Source organism: Elgaria multicarinata, chromosome 7 (assembly GCF_023053635.1).
Source record: "Elgaria multicarinata webbii isolate HBS135686 ecotype San Diego chromosome 7, rElgMul1.1.pri, whole genome shotgun sequence".
Lineage (NCBI taxonomy): Eukaryota > Metazoa > Chordata > Lepidosauria > Squamata > Anguidae > Elgaria > Elgaria multicarinata.
Genome location: NC_086177.1, coordinates 92103015 through 92121599, shown reverse-complemented (window position 1 = coordinate 92121599; position 18585 = coordinate 92103015). Strand labels below are relative to the sequence as shown.

The window sequence follows — 18585 nt, the reverse complement described above, 5'->3', positions numbered from 1 at the left end:
GGAAGTGAGAATATCAAGCTGTTTGAATGGTGTCATCTGATTGGCTGTTTCATTTTCAGTTGAGAGTGAGAGTGAGTATAACTGCCAGAGGGTTTTCTTCATGAGGTAGATAAGGACTGGCTGTCAGAGGGGTAGGGGTAGGGAATCTTGACTATAGAAGTGACAGGTGGAGGAAGGTATATTTATTTTAACACCATGGAACTTAAGTTGTAGTGAAACATCCTTTCTCTTGTAAATAAAGTTTTCAATATATATATATTTGTTTTTCTTAAAACCCTGCCTTCCTCAGTCTTATTTGTTGCTGAAGGTTTGTGATACACACACACAAAGGTTTGAAGATCCCTCTTAAAAGGAAGAGGGTGGCGGCAGAATAATAGAGGCTGTTGATAGCATAACAGAGGGTGGTGACACCACAGAGATAGTGATGAGCTTTAAGCCTGTCTGAAAGTCAGGTCCTTTGCCACGAAATCCTTGCTTTCCCACTGCAGAGCGTGAGAGTTCATTTGAGGGGCTCTTATTACTCTACAGAGCAGAGGCCCTGGCACCAATGGTAGCACCCACGGAAACTGGTGGAGCAGAGGGCTGGGTGATGAGAGGCAGAGCAGTCTTTTGAATCTCCAACAGCAAGCAACCTATACCACCGAAAGGAGCAACTGAAGCTCATGAATTTTAAAACCATGTGCAAAGCAGGGGGAAGAGAAGGCTATCAATGACTACCAGCCCTGATGGTTATGTGCTACCTCTAGTATCCAAGGCTGTAAGCCTGTGTGCACCAGTTGCTGAGGAACATGGGTGGGAGGGTGCTGTTGTACCATGTCCTGCTTTGTTAGTCCCTGGTCGACACCTGCTTGGCCACTGTGTGAACAGAGTGCTGGTCTAGATGGACCTTTGGTCTGGATCCAGCATGGTACTTCTTAGGTTCTTATGGTTCACACATCCACACAACTGCACTCCTTTGGACTCACATTCTCCTATTCCAGCAACAATTCCCATCGCGCAACCATCAGGCATGCCTGTATTCTCCTAGACAGCAATGGAGAACACAAGCGGAGGGAGAAATTAAGAAATTAGGACATGTTGCTGCATTGCAATGGTGCTCTGGTTTATTTATTATTATTAAGGTCTGGGAAGACTAGAGAAGATGAGTGGAAGGCAGGAAGTGTGTCGCTGTCCTTCTTGCTCCTAATGTCAATCTGTCCCTGCCTGGCACTGAAAACAGATTCTGAACTTTACCCTTGTGGCTAAACTCCACATAGTTTGGGGCTGCAATCCTATACATACTTATGATGGAGTAAGCCCCGTTGAACCTAATGGGGCTTACTTCTGAGTATTCATATCTGACTGAAAATTGTGGTCTTGAAGATATCTCAAGATAACAAAACAAAAACAAAACCCTATTTATTTCATCTGTGTTTTGACTAGTCAAAACAGTCCTAGGACACATAACCACATTTCCTACCCTAAATTCAGCCCCTGCTTTGAATTACTGTAGACCATGGCATGCATATTTTCCATAGCAAAGCAACAAAACAGCTCTGGACTGCCTGAAAAGAGATTGATCAGTGGATTTGACTTGCCTAAGGTACAAATTTGTTTGGACCTACAACATGGATGCTCAGGGAATGAATAAACCATCTGCTTATGTTCTCTGTGAGTAATTGAAAAGGCAGAGCAGATGTTTCTGGGTCTCCCAGAGAGTTGTAAAGCATCCTAGCAGCTGATGCTCCTTTTAATTCCAGGGACAGGAAGAGAAGTACCTTCCTGTTTCTGATTCCCAGTACACCTGGGAATAAAGGTGAAATAAGGCTGACATTTGCAGCAAGCTCTTCTAATTCAAATTTACAGGGGGTGGAGAAATCAAATTGCATTTATCCAAATTTGAATTGATCTGTCATATTTGTACCATGCAGCCTATACATATCTACTCAGAAGCGAGCCCAATTACTTTAATGGTATTTACTCCCAGACAAAAGTGCATAGGACTGCAGCCTCAATTATAGATGCTGTTGAATTAAAAAGTTTAATAAACAACAACAGGATGTGAACTGGTCTGTTTGTGTATTATCACACGAAAGAGAGTCTTGTGGCACTTTAAAGACTAACAAATGTGTTATTGTCATAAGTATTTGGGGAATAGAGTCCACTTTGACTCTAGTCCATGAATGTACAGGCCGTAATAGTAATGTTTTTGTCAGTCTTTAATGTGCCGCAAAACTTAGTTTGTATTTTTATTTATTTATTTATTTAATTTATATCACACCTAAATACAAAATACCATAGGTAGTGCTTGTTATTACTGCAACAGATTAACATAGCAACATCTCCCCCATTCCCCCACCCCAAAAAGCTATTGGAACATGTTTATCACCCATTTATTGGTCTCAAATAATTTGATAAGTCAGAACTTCCAAGCTGAAACGGGGGAGGGCGGAATGTGCGGAATGTCATTTCCAGATTCTATCTGGCAAAAGAAGAAGAAAATAGCAAAGCTCCCGCATTATGTAAACATAAGACAAAACCGTTACCAAATGTTGTTTTGTTGGAATGAAACACCTTATTGACTGGGGAAAACCTGTAAGTGTAGAAACGAAACATTCTGAAAAATGTTTTCAATCCAAGGGAGCTTTCTTCTGTGTATGGTGGAATTGCCCTCATATCCCAATCTAGAATCACAGAGCTATATTTAAAGAGGCACGGGAGCGCCTCTTTAGTTAAGGTTGGACAGTGAAAAAAGCATTCTACCAACAATTGGGGTGGGATGGTTTGATGATTCTAACATTCATAAAATCCAAAATGTTTCACCAATCTTCCTTAAATGTACATGTGCCAGAAATGTTTGAGATTACAAGTCCCAGCATTCCTGTCCATGGGACATACTGACTTGCAATGATGGGAGTTGTAGTCCAACACCTTTGGAGGGCACCATGGGGAAGGGCTGCTCTAAATAAAAATAGAGAAGTAGGTGGCCCTAAATTGTTCATCATCAGTTTTCCACAACCCCACAATCACCTCTGCATATCATATTCTCCATCCTGTCCTCATGGTTTATCTGCTTTGGGAGAATAAGAATTTCATTTGCACTTTCTGCCTCCTTCAGGAGGATGTGGCATTAAGGCTTGTGAGCCTTAACTCCCAATTTGCCTGCTTTTTGGTACTTGGTTGAAAACTGTAGAACTGTAGGACCATAGGTTTATATATAATCTATCCCAACTCGTTGTCAATGAGGGATTTGCAACTCTAGCATCCCCGACACAATCATCTATGTTGCCAGCATGTGAAGTGGAGACCTCAGTCATGTATTCACCACCACAACCTGCCCGTAACCTTACTTAAAGTACACTCATTGGTAAGTGAAGATCTTTTTTATTCTCCCAGTATTTTAACAGTCTATAAATTAATTTGAACTTGTTGTTTTAAATTTGTATTTTGAATTTGTATTTTTGCATTGCTGCTGTTTTTATCTTGGTTGTGCTTTTATATTGTATTTTATATTATGGTTTTATACTGTTGTTTTATACTTGAATTGTCTTAATTTTGTAAACCGCCCAGTGAGCTTCGGCTATTGGGCGGTATAGAAATGCAATAAATAAATAAATAAATTCAGACCAACATTGTTAGTCAAGTTCAATGCGACTTACTCCCAGGTAAGCGTGTTTAGGGTTTCAGCCTCAGGGGTGTTAATACAGCTGCAATGAAAACACGGACCAGGAGAAAAAGACATGGATATTAAAGAGTTGGTTTCAAATGAGAAGCGGTATGTAAATATTATGAATAAAATAAACGAGAGTCTGCCGGCATAAAGACGAGAATTGGCTTTATAGTTGTAGCCTAATGCAGTAAGGAAGTTTAAACTGTCGCCAAAGAATCTCAAGCGTAATGAAGTCCACTGATTTTGGGAGGGCCTTTTCCCGAGTAAACATACCATAAGCATCGCGTTGCAAGGCTGCAATTATCCTGGGCGGGTTTACTTGGGAGTAAATCCGATTGGACTCGTTGAGACTGACTTCCAAATAAGCACGTGGGAAGTTGTGCTGTGCCGTCGATTGCAGCGGCAGCAATGGACCCCTTCCGCTGCACGGCCAAAGCCCCAGATTCAATCGCTGGCGTCTCCAAGCCCGGCAGGGAAAGATCCTCGCCTAATGGAGGCTGGGGCCAACAATGTAAGTAGAGCTAGGGATCCGCTCTAGGTTTCAGTCAGAACCAGCCAGACTTCTAAAGGAGCTACCCAATCTGCTGAACCCATTTGGGGATAGGGCTCAGCTCCTTTAGAGTTCTGCCTGAAACCCAGAATGGATTAGCAGCCCCACCAAAATCGGAGCCACCAACTTCCACTGGTTGGTCCAGGTCAAAAGAAACCCGGTTTGGTGAGCTCCGCCCTCTTCCCTTTGATGAGATAGATAGATAGATAGATAGATAGATAGATAGATAGATAGATAGAACCGGGAGCTGCGCTCTGATTTGTTGCCCTGTCGGCTCACGTGACCAGCCAAGAAGCGCCTTCGAAAGGCTCCCGCAGAAGTTAAGAGCCGCGGGACGGAGCGCGCGTGTGGAGAGGTGCGCTTGGAACGAGCCGACCCCCTCGCAAGACCTCCGCCTAGTCTCCAAGCCAAGACCGAGCCGAGGAAAGGCAGCGGCCGCTGTAGCAGCAGCCCAGATGTCCCTGGGACGGCGGGGAGGGAGGAAGGTAAGCGGCGTGTCGCCTTGTGCTTCTTGCGTCTTGATGGGAGGGCGCGGTTCGGTTACACGCCGCCTTCCCTAACCTAGTGCTCTCCCGATGCTTTGGACTACAACTCCCATCGGTCCCAGCACCATGGGGAAGGGTCAGGAATGCTGGGAATTTAGTCCAAAACGACTGGAGGGCGCCAGGTTGGGGAAGGCTAGGCAACACAAAGTACCTCGTTGAATTGAGATATTTACTTTTGGAGGGTTTGACAGCACAATCTTTTGCATGCTTACTCGAGAGTAAGTCCCATTGCGTTCATGGGGGCTTACTCCCAAGAAAATGTGCATTGAATTCTGACGTCTTAAGCTTCTACAGCCTCTGTATCACTGATCAGTTTTTAAAAGCGTTTTTAACCATTCATTTAAAGCAACTTTTGGCACTTGCTTTTCAAATGATTGAGGCTGAAATTCTATGCCCACTTACTAAGAGAGTAAGTCCTATGAACTCAGTGGAGGTTAATTTCAAGTAAAGGATTGTGCTGTCACTGGGTAGTATCCTGTGTTAGTCGTACCTAGAGTAGACCCATTGCAGTGAATGGGCCTTACTTAAGTCATGACTAAGGTAAGTCCCATTTATTTCAGTGTGTCTACTCTGAAATAAATGGGACTATCATTGGATTCTACCCACTGGATTAGCATTAATATAGGCTTGATGCTTCTGCAAAGACACTTCTCTCACACTTCTACATACTGTAAACATCAGTTATTGATGTTAACATCTTTTTTAATTATCATTTCTAGACAGCTTTGGCACTTGCTTTTTTTAAAAAACAAAACAAAACTGATGCTGCAATTTGATTGACGGACGTGTTGATAAAAATGCACGTCATTTATTATTAATTAAGCATCTAATGCTGCACTAGGCGCAGAACGGCTTGTAATTTACAAAAGGCACAAACGGAGTTAGAGAATGCGAAGGACTAATTAAAATAAATAAGCCAATTTTAAAAGGGTCATTAATGGAGATGAAAACTCTTGTTCCATGCTGAAGGAGTAAAGATGAATGGCACAATCCACTCATGCTTACACAAAAGTAAATGCCACTGTGTTCAGCGGGGCTTATTTCCAGATGGATGTGCAGGCAAAATGCTGAATTATGTTGAAAAGGAAGCTACTCCTATTTTTTTAAAAAAAGAAACCCTCCAAAGAGGAAACATAATAAGTTCACAGCTAGACTAAGAGCCAGTGCCATTAATGATGTGTTAGCAGAACCAGCAATATCACATGGGATTGTTTAGCAATCTAAGAGATCAGGAGGGGTTACTTGGCTCTAGTGAATGGTCATCCCTAAATGTCATGGCGTATAAGTTCTTCCAGTAGTTGTTCATGCATTGGTTATTTCTCGGTTGGACTACTGCAACCTTCTTTTCAGTGGCCTTCCTTCTTCTCACATCAGTTTGTTGGTTTCTGTTCACCACTCTGCTGCTAAGATCATCTTCTTGGTTCGCCACTCTGACCATGTTACTCCACTTCTGAAATCTCTTCATTGGCTTCCAATTCACTTCAGAATCCAATATAAACTTCTCCTGTTGAACTACAAAGCTTTTCACAGTCTAGCTCTTTCCTATCTTTCATCTGTCATCTCACACTGTTACCCCGCTTGTGCTCTTCGCTCCTCTGATGCCATGTTTCTCGCCTGCCCAAGGGCCTCTACTTCCCTTGCTCGGCTTCGTCCATTTTCTTCTGCTGCCCCTTATGCCTGGAACGCTCTTCCAGAACATTTGAGAACTACAAGTTCAATCACAGTTTTTAAAGCTCACCTAAAAACTTTTCTTTTTTCTAAAGCTTTTAAAACTTGATTTTGATCTTACTTTTATACTGTTAGTTTTACTCTACCCTGTGCCTGTTTGGTGCATTCTCTTCCCCTTCTTATTGTTTTATTATGATTCTATTAGAATGTAAGCCTATGCGGCAGGGTTTTGCTATTTTATTGTTTCACTCTGTACAGCGCCATGTACACTGATGATGCGATATAAATAAATAAATAAATAAATAAATAATACTTCTAGGAAGCATTTCCCAGATTGTCTCTGATTCAAAATAAGAAGCGGAAGTATAGTCAACATTTTAATTAGCCAAGCAGTCACCAGATAAAGTGCCCTGTTCTTGAGGTTCTGTCATGAGGCACATCATCATCATTATTATTATTATATCCCACCTTTTTTCCTCCAAGGAACACAAGGTGGCATACATAATCCTCCTCCTCTCCATTTTATCCTCACAACAACCAAGTGAGGTGGGTTGGGCTGAGAGTCTGTGACTGGGCCAAAGTCCCCCAGTGGGTTTCCATGGCTGAGTGGGGACTAGAACCCGGATCTCCTGACTCCCAGTCCAACACTTTAGCCACTACACCACACTGGTTTACTCTTGAGGAAGGGGACCAGCAGATCCGTAGTTTAGGAACTTGGAGATGCACAGCTTCGCATGCTCAAAGGGAAGGAAAAGTGATCCTTCACACTGGTAGACTATCAGGAAAAGCATTTAAGGGGGGGGGAATTAAAAAAAATCCTAAAAAAATCAAGGGATGAACCGATCTGATTCAAACATGGCATGCTGAAAGCCCTCCTTAAGAGCTCTCACTGTGCCAATTTTGATCTCTTTATCTGTAGAAAGTACAGATAAATTGATGATATTTCAGCAAACTCCCCACCCCATCTCCAACATGAAGTTTACATTATTTATTGTTTTGTGCAGTTTGAATTGGTTTTATCTCTACACTACCCTGAGATCCCAATGATATAGAGCAGGATACAAATGTTTGAGTAAATAATAAATGAATAAATAAAATGTCCATCATCCTAATTCCTTTTCTCCCTCCTAGGAAAAAGAGAAGGCAGTAGCTGCGTCTGGCAGCTGAAGGATGAAGTCCCCTCCATGCTGCCTGTCCCTTTCTTCTGGGGCATCCGTGGAAGAGCTGGACGAGAGCACATCCTTGGGATCTCTGGAGTCCAGCGTCTTCTGTAGCGAGCTGGAGCCTGGATCCTTGCTGCAGCGGGTCGTCCCCTCCTTAGACTGTATCACCATCAATGTGGGAGGCGCCCGCTTTGTGCTGTCCCAACAAAAGCTGTGCTGCTACCCGGACACTCGCCTGGGCAAGCTGGCTGTGGTGGTATCAGCCGCCCAGGATGTGACCTCCAGCCTCCTGGACCTCTGCGATGATGCCAATGTGGTGGAGAATGAGTATTTCTTTGATCGTAGCTCTCAGGCGTTTCGCTACATCCATAATTATTACCAGACCGGCCGGCTGCATGTGATGGATCAGCTGTGTGCCCTTTCCTTCCTGCAGGAGATTCAGTACTGGGGGCTGGATGAGCTCAGCATAGACTCTTGCTGCAGGGACAGGTGGGCACTCTGTGGTCAGCAGACAGAAAACTAATAGGGGTGGCTTGGATCAAGGTGGGCAGAATGTAGATCTCTAGGTGGTTTTCAGTAGATCTCCAAGGGCTTCTGACTTTAATGAGAAGGGGATTACAAAAAAACAAAAAGCTTCTGCCATGGCTGGCCTTGTGCTCATTTCTTATCTCTTGGCCTCAGTATTCCTCATCTATAAAACAGGAGTACTCTTTGGTTGTTTTTCACCTTGGCCAGATCTACTCCAAGCAGGATATAACACTTTGAAAATGGTTTTCGGTGCCATTTTTAAGACTTTTCTCTTTTCCCAGGCATTTGGTAGCATGTGATGGGTTTTAATCGATCCTGGATTTGTTTTTATACTTTGGCTGATTGTTCAAAGTTCACAGAATCATAGAATAGTAGAGTTGGAAGGGGCCTATAAGGCCATCAAATCCAACTCCCTGCTCAATGCATGAATAAAGCATCCCTGATAAGATGGTTATCCAGCTGCCTCTTGAATGCCTGTAGTGTGGGAGAGCCCACAACCTCCCTAGGTAATTGGTTCCATTGTCATACTGCTCTAACAGTCAGGAAGTTTTTCCTGATGTCCAGCTGGAATCGGGCTTCCTGTAACTTGAGCCCATTATTCCGTATCCTGCACTGTGGGATGATCGAGAAGAGATCCTGACCTTCCTCTGTGTGACAACCTTTCAAGTACTTGAAGAGTGCTATCCTCATTCTTCTCTTCTCCAGGATGAACATGCCCAGTTCTTTCAGTCTCTCTTCATAGGGCTTTGTTTCCAGACCCCTGATCATCCTTGTTGCCCTCCTCTGAACATGCTCCAGCTTGTTTCTACATATAGGTTGTCTCTGTGTATACTGTCTCTTGTGTATATTTTTATGTTTTTAAATTTTGCTTATTTTTTAAAAAAGGTTTTTAAACTTTGTAAATCACCCAGAGAGCTTCAGCTATGGAGCTGAAATGTAATTAATAATGATAATTTGGTTGCGTGGGCAAGCAAAGAGGAAGAGAATATGCCCAAGATAGTAGGCTGGGTGGCACTGACATGAACACCTGCCTGCATAAGGGAGCAACACAACTGAGAACCAGAGCGGTGCTTGAGTTCAGTAGAAATTCCTCTTTGAAGGGGCAGCAATGGAGATTCAATATGGGAACTTTCTCTAACCCAGTGTCTTCCAGGTGTGTTGGACTACAGTTGCCATCATCCCCAGCTGACTGTGGGTGATGGGGGTTCTCATCCAATGCATTTGGAGGGTGCCAGGTTGTGGAAGGCTACAGTATGGTATGGGCAAGTTTGACATTTACTCCAAAGGTGTTGAGAAATAGAGACTCGAAGGATGTAAATAAAAGGGAAATCAAGCCAGGTTATCGTGTTTTTCGTGACAAGTGTTTGTTTTCCCCACACTACTGCTGCTGCTAACCTTGGAGAGGGAACATGTCCCACAGACTCTAGCATGTGCCACAAGTGGGAGAGCTGGTCTGTGATGAAAGTTCCTTGCCTGATGACCCAGCGAGTGCACCCAACCACACGCTATAGGAAAAGGTACATCACATCTGGGTGGAAATATTCTCCCAGATGAGTGCTCTAGAGTCACTGAACTCAACCTATTGAGAAGCTTCTGACTTGTGAAGAGGAAGGAAAGGATACAGTATAGGTTGCTGACTAAGATCACGTAGGAAGTCTGGGCAAAGTTGATTGGTTGAGTGCCTTAATAACTACAAGTCTTCAAAATCCCACTTACTGCCATTTATGCTCTGTAAATAAGCCCAATTTATCATCTATCTATGGCTCCCATTGCAAAACCATTGGCTGTAGTAGCTTCCCATGTTGCATTGGTACATGTAAACATAACACATAATGGATCAAATGGTTACTTCCCATACTCGCTCTTCCCCACCTGCTTGGAGTGCCGGCATGGGAAGCAGAGCTATAATCCAGCATTTTTTGATGTCAGCAGGAAGATGGGAGAACTTATCACAGGGGATTTTCCTTTCTCAAACAAGAGGTGTTGATGCTCAAGGTTGCCCAGAAGCAGCTTCCTCTGACTTGGAAATTCCTCTCAGGAAAAGACACTGAGCACAGAGGTACACTCTTTACCATGCCTATTCCTGCCTTCAAAAACAGATCGGACAGCTGTGCATGTTATGACCTACCGACAGGCACTTCTTGGTATTTCACACCAAATGTTAAACCAGCCTTCTCCAACCTGGTGCCTGCCAGATGTTTTGGACTTCATCTCCCATCAGTCCCAGCCATAATGGTCAAGGGGGCTAAACTGTTACAGGTGTTGACTATGTGCTTTGCAGGTTAGGCCCACCAACTCCTTAAATGAGATTGGGGACTGCCCCTTTTCAAATATGCCAACATTGTGTCCTGGTCCTTATTCTCTGTATATTATTAATTCATTAAAAAACTTAGCCCTCCATTCCCCCCCCAAAAAAAAACGAAACTTAAAGCAGCTTACAACAACAAAATATCTGTGCAATAAAATGAAATCCACAACATGCAATAAATAACTGTCAGGAAGTACCGACCTCATAAAGACCCAAACCATTTCCAAATCGTCAAAACTGGTAACTCATAACCTTCCACTCCGCCACCAAGAGAACAACAACCCCACAGTGAGAAGACACAGGAAAAGGGAAAAATACAGTTGTTTATTTATTTAATTTATATACCGCTTCAAAGTCGAAGCTCTCTGGATGGTTTACAAAAGTTTAAAACAGTGAACATTAAAAAGTACACAAAATTTTAAACCATCAAAAATATAAAAACAACAGTATAAAACAGTATCCATTTTAAACAACAACAGTTCTGGGGTCCATTAAAAAACAAACTTAGCAAATGTTGCTCTATAGTCCTTTCCTGTTCCTCCACTGAAATATTATTGAGAAAACAAGATCCCAGGTACAAGGTGTGTCCTCTGAGGAACGGGGCACTTGCACCGGTAATGTTCCTTGCCAGATAGCTGAACTAGCAGGCCAAAATAGCCTTGAAATAGTATCCCCTCAGTGGTGTGTCCGGATGTGTGAGAGACTGTGTGAGGCTGTGCCCTTTTCAGGTTCACTTGAAGGATGTTAGCTTTGGTGATGGTCCAGCTTTACACCTCTGAGAGACTGTCTGAACTAGTTCTGTGTTGAATCCTGCCCCTTATTTTCGGGAACTTCTCTCCCTGCGAAGGAGGCATTGCTTTCAGAGGATTTTCTCCTTAGGGAGGGGGACAGCATTTCCACATACCTTTAAAAATGTAGCTGGTTATTGAGAAGTCTTCTTTCTATTTTTTGTCTTTTAAAAGAAAAAGAGCCTGGCAGTTCTTCCTGAATGCCCATTGGAGACCATGTGACCTCTAAAATAGGCATTCAGGAAGAACTGGGCTCCTGCAAGTCCCAGGGGTGTGTGTTTTTAAAAAAAAAAAATAGAAAGATGACCCCTCAAAACTTTATACACTTAAAAAGGTAGGTAGAAACCCTGTCCCCCTCCCCATGGAGAAAATTTTCACCTTTCCCAGCCTCTTTCATCAGAGTTTTCTTTTTCTTTTTTTCCATGAAATGCCGAAAACAGCATAATCAAATTTTTCAGCACAACACTACTCACAGTAGCCACATCTTCAGCTTATTGCAGGGGTGCAGAACGTCTTTCAGCCCAAAGGCAGAAGTCTCACTTCAGAGACGCACTCAGGGGGCTGCATAACAGTGGCAGGTGAGGGCTGAAGGCAAAAGGGGTGGGGCCAAAATATCCCAACTACCATCATATTTTAGCATAAAGCTCTTGCTGGTAGTAACTAAGCCTTAGGAGAGGCATCCCAGCCCTTTAGAATGTGGAAAGAATTGCACAAAAGCCAGGAAACCACCAATTCATGGAGGTTGGAGGAGAAGGGTGTAAGGACAGGGGTGTAACCATCTGGAGAAACTTGGAGGGCTGGGGTTGGCCCCCAGGGAGGACAGAATTGGACCCAGGTTCTTCACCCCTGGCTTATAGCAATTGAGTCTTTACCTCTCTTAGTTGAGTTGTCCATGGTCAGAATTCTGCAGTACATGTTTTTCAATTGTTTCATGTGTTGACTTGTCATGTAACCTTTCTGGTCAACTGCCCTGCAGGTACTTCAGACGCAAGGAACTGAGTGAAGTCTTGGATATCAAGAAAGATGCCGAAGAACTGGATGCCCAAGTTGAGGAGGAGGAATTCTCTGGGAGCCTATGCCCTTGTTTCAGGCAGAAGCTTTGGGAAATATTGGAAAAACCTGGGTCTTCTGTAACGGCCAGGATTTTTGGCACTATCTCGATGGCCTTCGTCATCATCTCTATTGCCAACATGGCCCTGATCTCCGTAGAACTGAGCTGGCTGCCGCCACAGTTCCTAGACATCCTGGAGTATGTGTGCATTGCCTGGTTCACGGGAGAGTTTGTCCTGCGCTTCCTCTGTGTACAAAACAAATTCCACTTTATGAGGAATGTCACAAACATCATAGACCTTCTGGCCATTTTGCCCTTCTACATCACACTGCTGGTGGAGAGCTTGCGGGGCAGACACAGCTCCCAGGAGCTGGAGAACATGGGCCGCATTGTCCAGGTGTTGAGGCTCCTGAGGGGTCTGCGCATGTTGAAGTTGGGCAGGCATTCAACAGGTAAATCCATCTGGTGTGGGAGCCTGTGGGGAAACAATGTTTTCTTTTGACTCAGAGGGGAACAAGGAAGGGGGATGTTTGAGGAAATCAAATTGGAAGGCAAATGATGAATGGGCAGGGGAATATCATGAACCTGGGCTTAGTAGCCTGCCAAACATTGTAGCTGTCACACTTGCCACTGACTCCCCTTTCCCTGGCAACATTCCCAAGACGCAAGCAAATAAGTGTAGTATGCTGACAGTTTATTTAATTTCATTTAAAACAAGATTTAAAGTGATTTAAAAATGCAAGATCTGGAGAACAACTAAATTCAAAACCCCATCATATGCTGTCAAATGCCTGGGAACAGAGGAAAGTCTTAACCTGGCACCAGAAAATGACAATGTTGGTGCCAGGTAGACCTCACTGGGGAGAGCAATCCATAATTGGGGGCCACCACTGGGCAGTCACCAAAGATAACATCCTTCAAGTGAACCTGAAAAGGGCACAGCCTCGCACAGTCTCTCTCCTTTAGGGGGACTGCACTCCACCCTCCAGAACAGGTTGAACATCCCATAGCCAGGCAGATAAACCACCCACTAACAGTACCTCCATCTTGCCTGGGCTGAGCCTCAGTTCATTGGCCCTCATCCAGTCCATTACTGTGCCAAGGCACTGATTCACAACAGTCACTGCCTCACCTGAATTTGATGATAAGAAGGTATAGCACTGGGTGTCATCCACATATTGATAACTCCTTTATCCAAAACAAAATACATATACAAAGGTAGGATATTAGGAAGGCTGGAACTCTTCACCCTAGCATCTAGTTTCCTCTCTGCAGGAAATCTGATTTGATTTTTTGTTTGTTTTTGCATGTAGCAGTATTCAGCCATATGAGCAGTCTGAAGTGGTATAGTCCAGAAATAACATTAGTACCACAGCCTACTTTTTGAGCCCTAGGCATAACACAGATGAATTAAACTGACATGCTAGAAACGCCTTCTGCACATGTTTACTATAACCTTTCATCACCCTTGCACTGCTCTGTTAGTCACATTGGTTGTCTGCCAGTGTCATTAGCAACAGTGAGTAAGTTGGCAAGGGTCAGATATACCTACGTATCATCGTTTTATTGCTATTCAAATAAAACTGGACTGGCATTTGGAAACATTTGTCCAGAGGGGGTGACTGTATGAACACCAGCCGTTCCGAACACTTTGCAAATTGATGATACACTCTGTTCTGTTCAAGAACTGAATGAAACACTCAAAAGGGAAAGCGTAGTATCTGTAGCAGCTATGTGTTCTCAGCTGATGGGCTCATAGGAAGCTGCTTTACAGGAAGTCAGACTGTCAACACTGACTGGCAGTACACCGAGTCAGTATTGTCGACACTGACTGGCAGTGCCTTTCCAGGGTTTTATGCAGGAGTTTTTCCAGCCTTACCTGGAGATGCAGGGGATCAAACCTGGGCCATTCTGCATGCAAAAGAGGTGATCTGTCACTGAGCTACAGCCCTTCTGTAATGTTGCCTTGGATTAATTTATTATTCCACACTCCCTGCTTCTTCCAAGTGGAGGGAATTGTTGGAGATGTAATTCCAGGTTGAGTTTCTTTCACTTGAGAGAGCACTGCAGACTTAAGGTGTCTTTGTAATACTGCATTTACAAATCACAGTGTTGGACACGTTGGAAATCATCTAGTTCATCCATACACACACATTCACTCGATGCAGGATGCAAGTTCAGCATCCTCCAACAAAAGAGAGCTCACCACCTCTCATGGCAAACTTCTTACCATTAGGAAGTTTCTCCTAATGTTTAGCCGAAATCTGCTTTCCAGCCATTTCCACCCATTATTTCTAGTCTGTCCACCACCCCCGGAATGACAGATGGCAAATGACAGATGGCAAGTCTACTTCATCTTCTCCGTGTCAACTCATCAGATATTTGATGACAGCTATGTACAAACAGAGCTGAAATGGAGGCAATCAGGCACTCCCACAAAGCAGAAGATACCCCACATCTAAGGTCGCAAAGTATGGTGGCTGCAAAGAGACATTTTCATAGTTTGTGACTTTATGTGTAGGAAATTACAGAGCCCCCCCCCCCAAAATCGTCCTTTAAAACAGTGGCTCTCATTGAGGACGCATGGCTGCAGGATGGCTCAGGTAAGTCCCGTGGATAGGTGGGGGTAATGTCTTACCATCACCCCAGGGTGGGCCGAAGCAGTCTGAGGCACCTTTGGCCCAGTTCAAGCCGCCCCAGAGTGCCTCGGTCCAATCCAGTGCTGATCTACATTCAGACCAAAGCAGGCTGAATCAACCCACTTCTGTTTCGATTCAAGGTTTTACCCCAAGGCAGTGCACAGCACTAGCAAATAGAGCTCTCTGCAGAACCGGGATAAACCAGGGTCTGCAATCATGCAGAGCGTTCTGCTCATGTTGAAGTGAATGCAAGTAGAAAATCCCTTTCAGACCTTGCCAGTTCAACACAGTAAGCTCTGAACTGAAGGGAGTGTGGGGCGGTGTCTGTGGCCACAACCCTATACCCACTTTAAGCCCTCACACATTCAGCTGAATGCCTGAATAAGGCTAGAATGAGTGGGAAGAAGAAATGAAACCATAAGTCTTGTGCATGTGTGTGTGAATTTAGTTGTGTGTATATACATATTTACTAGACATGTCCAAAAATACCAATGTTGCTCACTGGCGACATAAAGACAAAAGAATAATTTTCCCTTCCTGGTTGCCTGGAGTCAATTTTTACTCATTGTAGGTGATCAGGCAAGGGGCTAGCTGCAAGCATCTGTAATAGATTCATACATGTTCATTGTCAGTTGAAGTCTTTGATGATAAACGTGTGTGAATACTTTGGGCATAATACATTTCTGTGAGGGCACAGCTATATACACAGTTGGCATAAAACACAGTACCCTTGGGGGTCCTATCCTTTCCCCTTCCTGCAGCACACTGGGCCAATATTACGGGGAATAAGGGAGCCTGTGTATGTTCATCTAGAATCCCCAGCGATCCTTCTTGTCTGGGTGTTGCAGCCATTCAGGGAGAGAGTGTCCTAACTATACTAACAGTTACAAGAGGACACTAATAGCATTAAGCGATAAAGCTAAGAAGGCTCCTTCCCTTCTGGGGCCTTTTTCATCTGAATGTTGCAATATCCTAGAGAGTTTGCAGTCCTCTTGAGTATGCCTCTGCAGTTATTGCCTCTATAATTCATTATTTCAAATACCTTGAAGATGAAGCAGATGCACGCAAGAATCCTCCAATGCAAAATGGGGGTGATCACTGGATAAGCCATAACTCTGAATGACTTCAATGGAACCTTAAACAGTTCCTGAGCCAACAGTTTAAATATGAGCAAACTGGATCCAAGGCATGGGAAGAAATTGTTCTCCGTTACTGAGTGTTGGTTGACTCCCAATTATCAAGCATGTCGAATCTGTTTTTCTGCTTCAACCATTAAGCCAGGACTAGCTTCTAGCAATGTCAGGAAAATTGGGTTTTGGGTTTTGGCAAGCCTCTTGCATTCATCGAGACCCCATGTCCTATTTTTCCCAACCTTTTCATTTCCTCTTTGCTAATTTTGGCCTGCTTTCTTGTACTGGATGAGAGCGATTGGGCTATGCTAATATTAGGAACTGTTTTGTTGGAGGATTTGAGAAAGATTATGAGTATTTTTATTGGTTTGGGGAAATTCATCTTTTTAAACAGGGATGGAGAATGTGTGGGCCTGTACATATTTGTTGGACTACAACTCCTATCAGCCCTTACCATTAGCTATGCTGGCTAGGGCTTATGGGAGTTGCAGTCCAATAACATCTGGAGGGCCACATGTTCCCCAACCCTGTTTTAAAGGAGGATTTAATGACACCATTTGTCATTAAATATTTCATACAGATCTCCTTCAAAAACATAATGCTTTTTTAAGCTGTCAGGTGTAGTCTTCTTTAAAGGTAGGTTATATGCATGATGTTTTAGAGCAAACCTAAAATAACTGTTTTCAATCATGATTGCAATCGATGCAAGTTTGGTTGAGCATGGAAACATTCACCTGACTTGCTCAGAATCCCTGAGTAAATTAAACCCCTATTCCATCATGCTTCCTGGGACTTTTCGTAACGTTTTGTTCTTACTGCTAATCTATAGGCCCACCAGCAGTGCAATCAGATATTAATGACGCCATGATTTCACTCTGATTTTCCAAGATGGTGTTCTGTAAAATGTGTGTGTGTGGAGGGGGAGGGGGTAAAAGAGAGACATAGCAGAGACAGAGGCCATAGCTAGACAGAGCTTTATCCCGGGGCGAACCACATGATGCACAGGGGATCCCGGGATCAGGGAAGGATGATCCCTCCCTTGCCCCAGGATCTCACCCTTGCCTTTGGCCCCGGTTTTTCCGTGGTCCCGGGCTGACCCGGCGCCGTGTTATTCCTTGCCGGGAGCCGCTGCGCCCATCGGGTAGGGTGGGGGGAGCATGAATTTAATATTTTTTAAAAAAAATGCTTACCTTTAGCGCACGAGTGTTCATGCGCTGTTGCCTCTTTAAAAAATAAAAAAGGCAGATGCAACACCTCTCCTACTGAGGTTGTCGCGTGTCACATGTAGACAGAGGAGGGATCTCACGATAAACGCATTGCGGGATCTTCCCTCCTCTGTTGCGAGCTAAAAGGTAGGTCTATCTAAGGCCATAGACTTCTTTCTAAACCTAGCGAGCGTATGCCTCCTTATGTTCTAACATGATTTAAAAAAAAAAACATGGCAGGACTACAAGGAAGTAGCTGTCTATTAATAATTTCAAGGAACACCTTAACAGTAAAAAGCAGTTCAGCTCTGGAAGAACCTGCCTAAGAAAGTTATGGAACCACCTTCTAGGGAGGCTTTCAGGAAAAGGCTAGATGGCAGATAATCTCAAACTGTTTCAAGTTCCTGTTAGTTGATAGGATGCTCAGGTAAACCCTTTGCCTTAGGATTCATTTCTGGCCCAGTGGGAAGGAGACAATTTGATATGCCAAAGCCAGCCATGTTCCTTTACTCAAGAAGGAAGGGAATCAGAGGGTGTGCCACCAATAAAAAACCTGTTTTGTGTTCCAGGTTTGCGGTCCCTTGGGATGACCATTGCGCAGTGCTACGAAGAGGTTGGCATGCTCTTGCTTTTCCTCTCTGTGGGCATCTCCATCTTTTCCACAGTGGAGTATTTTGTGGAGCAAGGTGTCCACGGCACAACGTTCACGAGTGTGCCCTGTGCCTGGTGGTGGGCTACAACCTCCATGACCACCGTCGGCTATGGAGACGTTCGACCAGATACAACGATGGGCAAGATAGTTGCCTTTATGTGTATATTGTCGGGAATTCTGGTCCTGGCTTTGCCAATAGCCATCATCAATGATCGCTTTTCTGCTTGCTACTTTACCCTGAAGATCAAGGAAGCTGCCCTCCGGCAGCGTGAAGCCTTAAAGAAGCTCACAAAGAATATGTCCAGCGACTGCAATATCAACATTAACTTACGAGACATATATGCACGAAGTGTCATGGATGTGTTGAGGCTGAAAAGCCGTGATAGAACAAGTACTAGGAGTAGTGGTGGTGATGAGTTTTGGTTTTGATTTTTAAACATTTTTGTTTTATAATGGTTGTCTAATGTGTTGACAGCTTTGAAAATACAGTGTTGAATGCCTGGCTAACAATCCTTTAATATTCTCTCCTAATTAATTTGCTTTTCCAAGTCGCCGAGCATATGACAACTGGCATAATCCAAAGGCATACTAAAAGCAAACACTCTCAGGGTACACTGACGCAAACTCTCTTGAAATGTATATCTTTCCTTGGAGTAGAACGGCCGACCGCTCTAAGTGGAACAATCTCTTCAGCAATTTAACTCTAACT

General features: G+C 43.8%; 1 protein-coding gene across 1 annotated transcript; it reads left to right on the top strand.

Annotated features, from left to right (window-relative positions):
• The first annotated feature begins 7582 nt into the window (after positions 1-7582).
• Positions 7583-18385, top strand: KCNV1 (potassium voltage-gated channel modifier subfamily V member 1). Its single transcript, XM_063131065.1, has 3 exons — positions 7583-8064; positions 12176-12702; positions 17794-18385. Exons 1-3 carry the CDS (start codon positions 7583-7585, stop codon positions 18303-18305), a joined length of 1521 nt encoding a protein of 506 aa, XP_062987135.1. The 3' UTR covers positions 18306-18385.
• Positions 18386-18585: the final 200 nt, after the last annotated feature.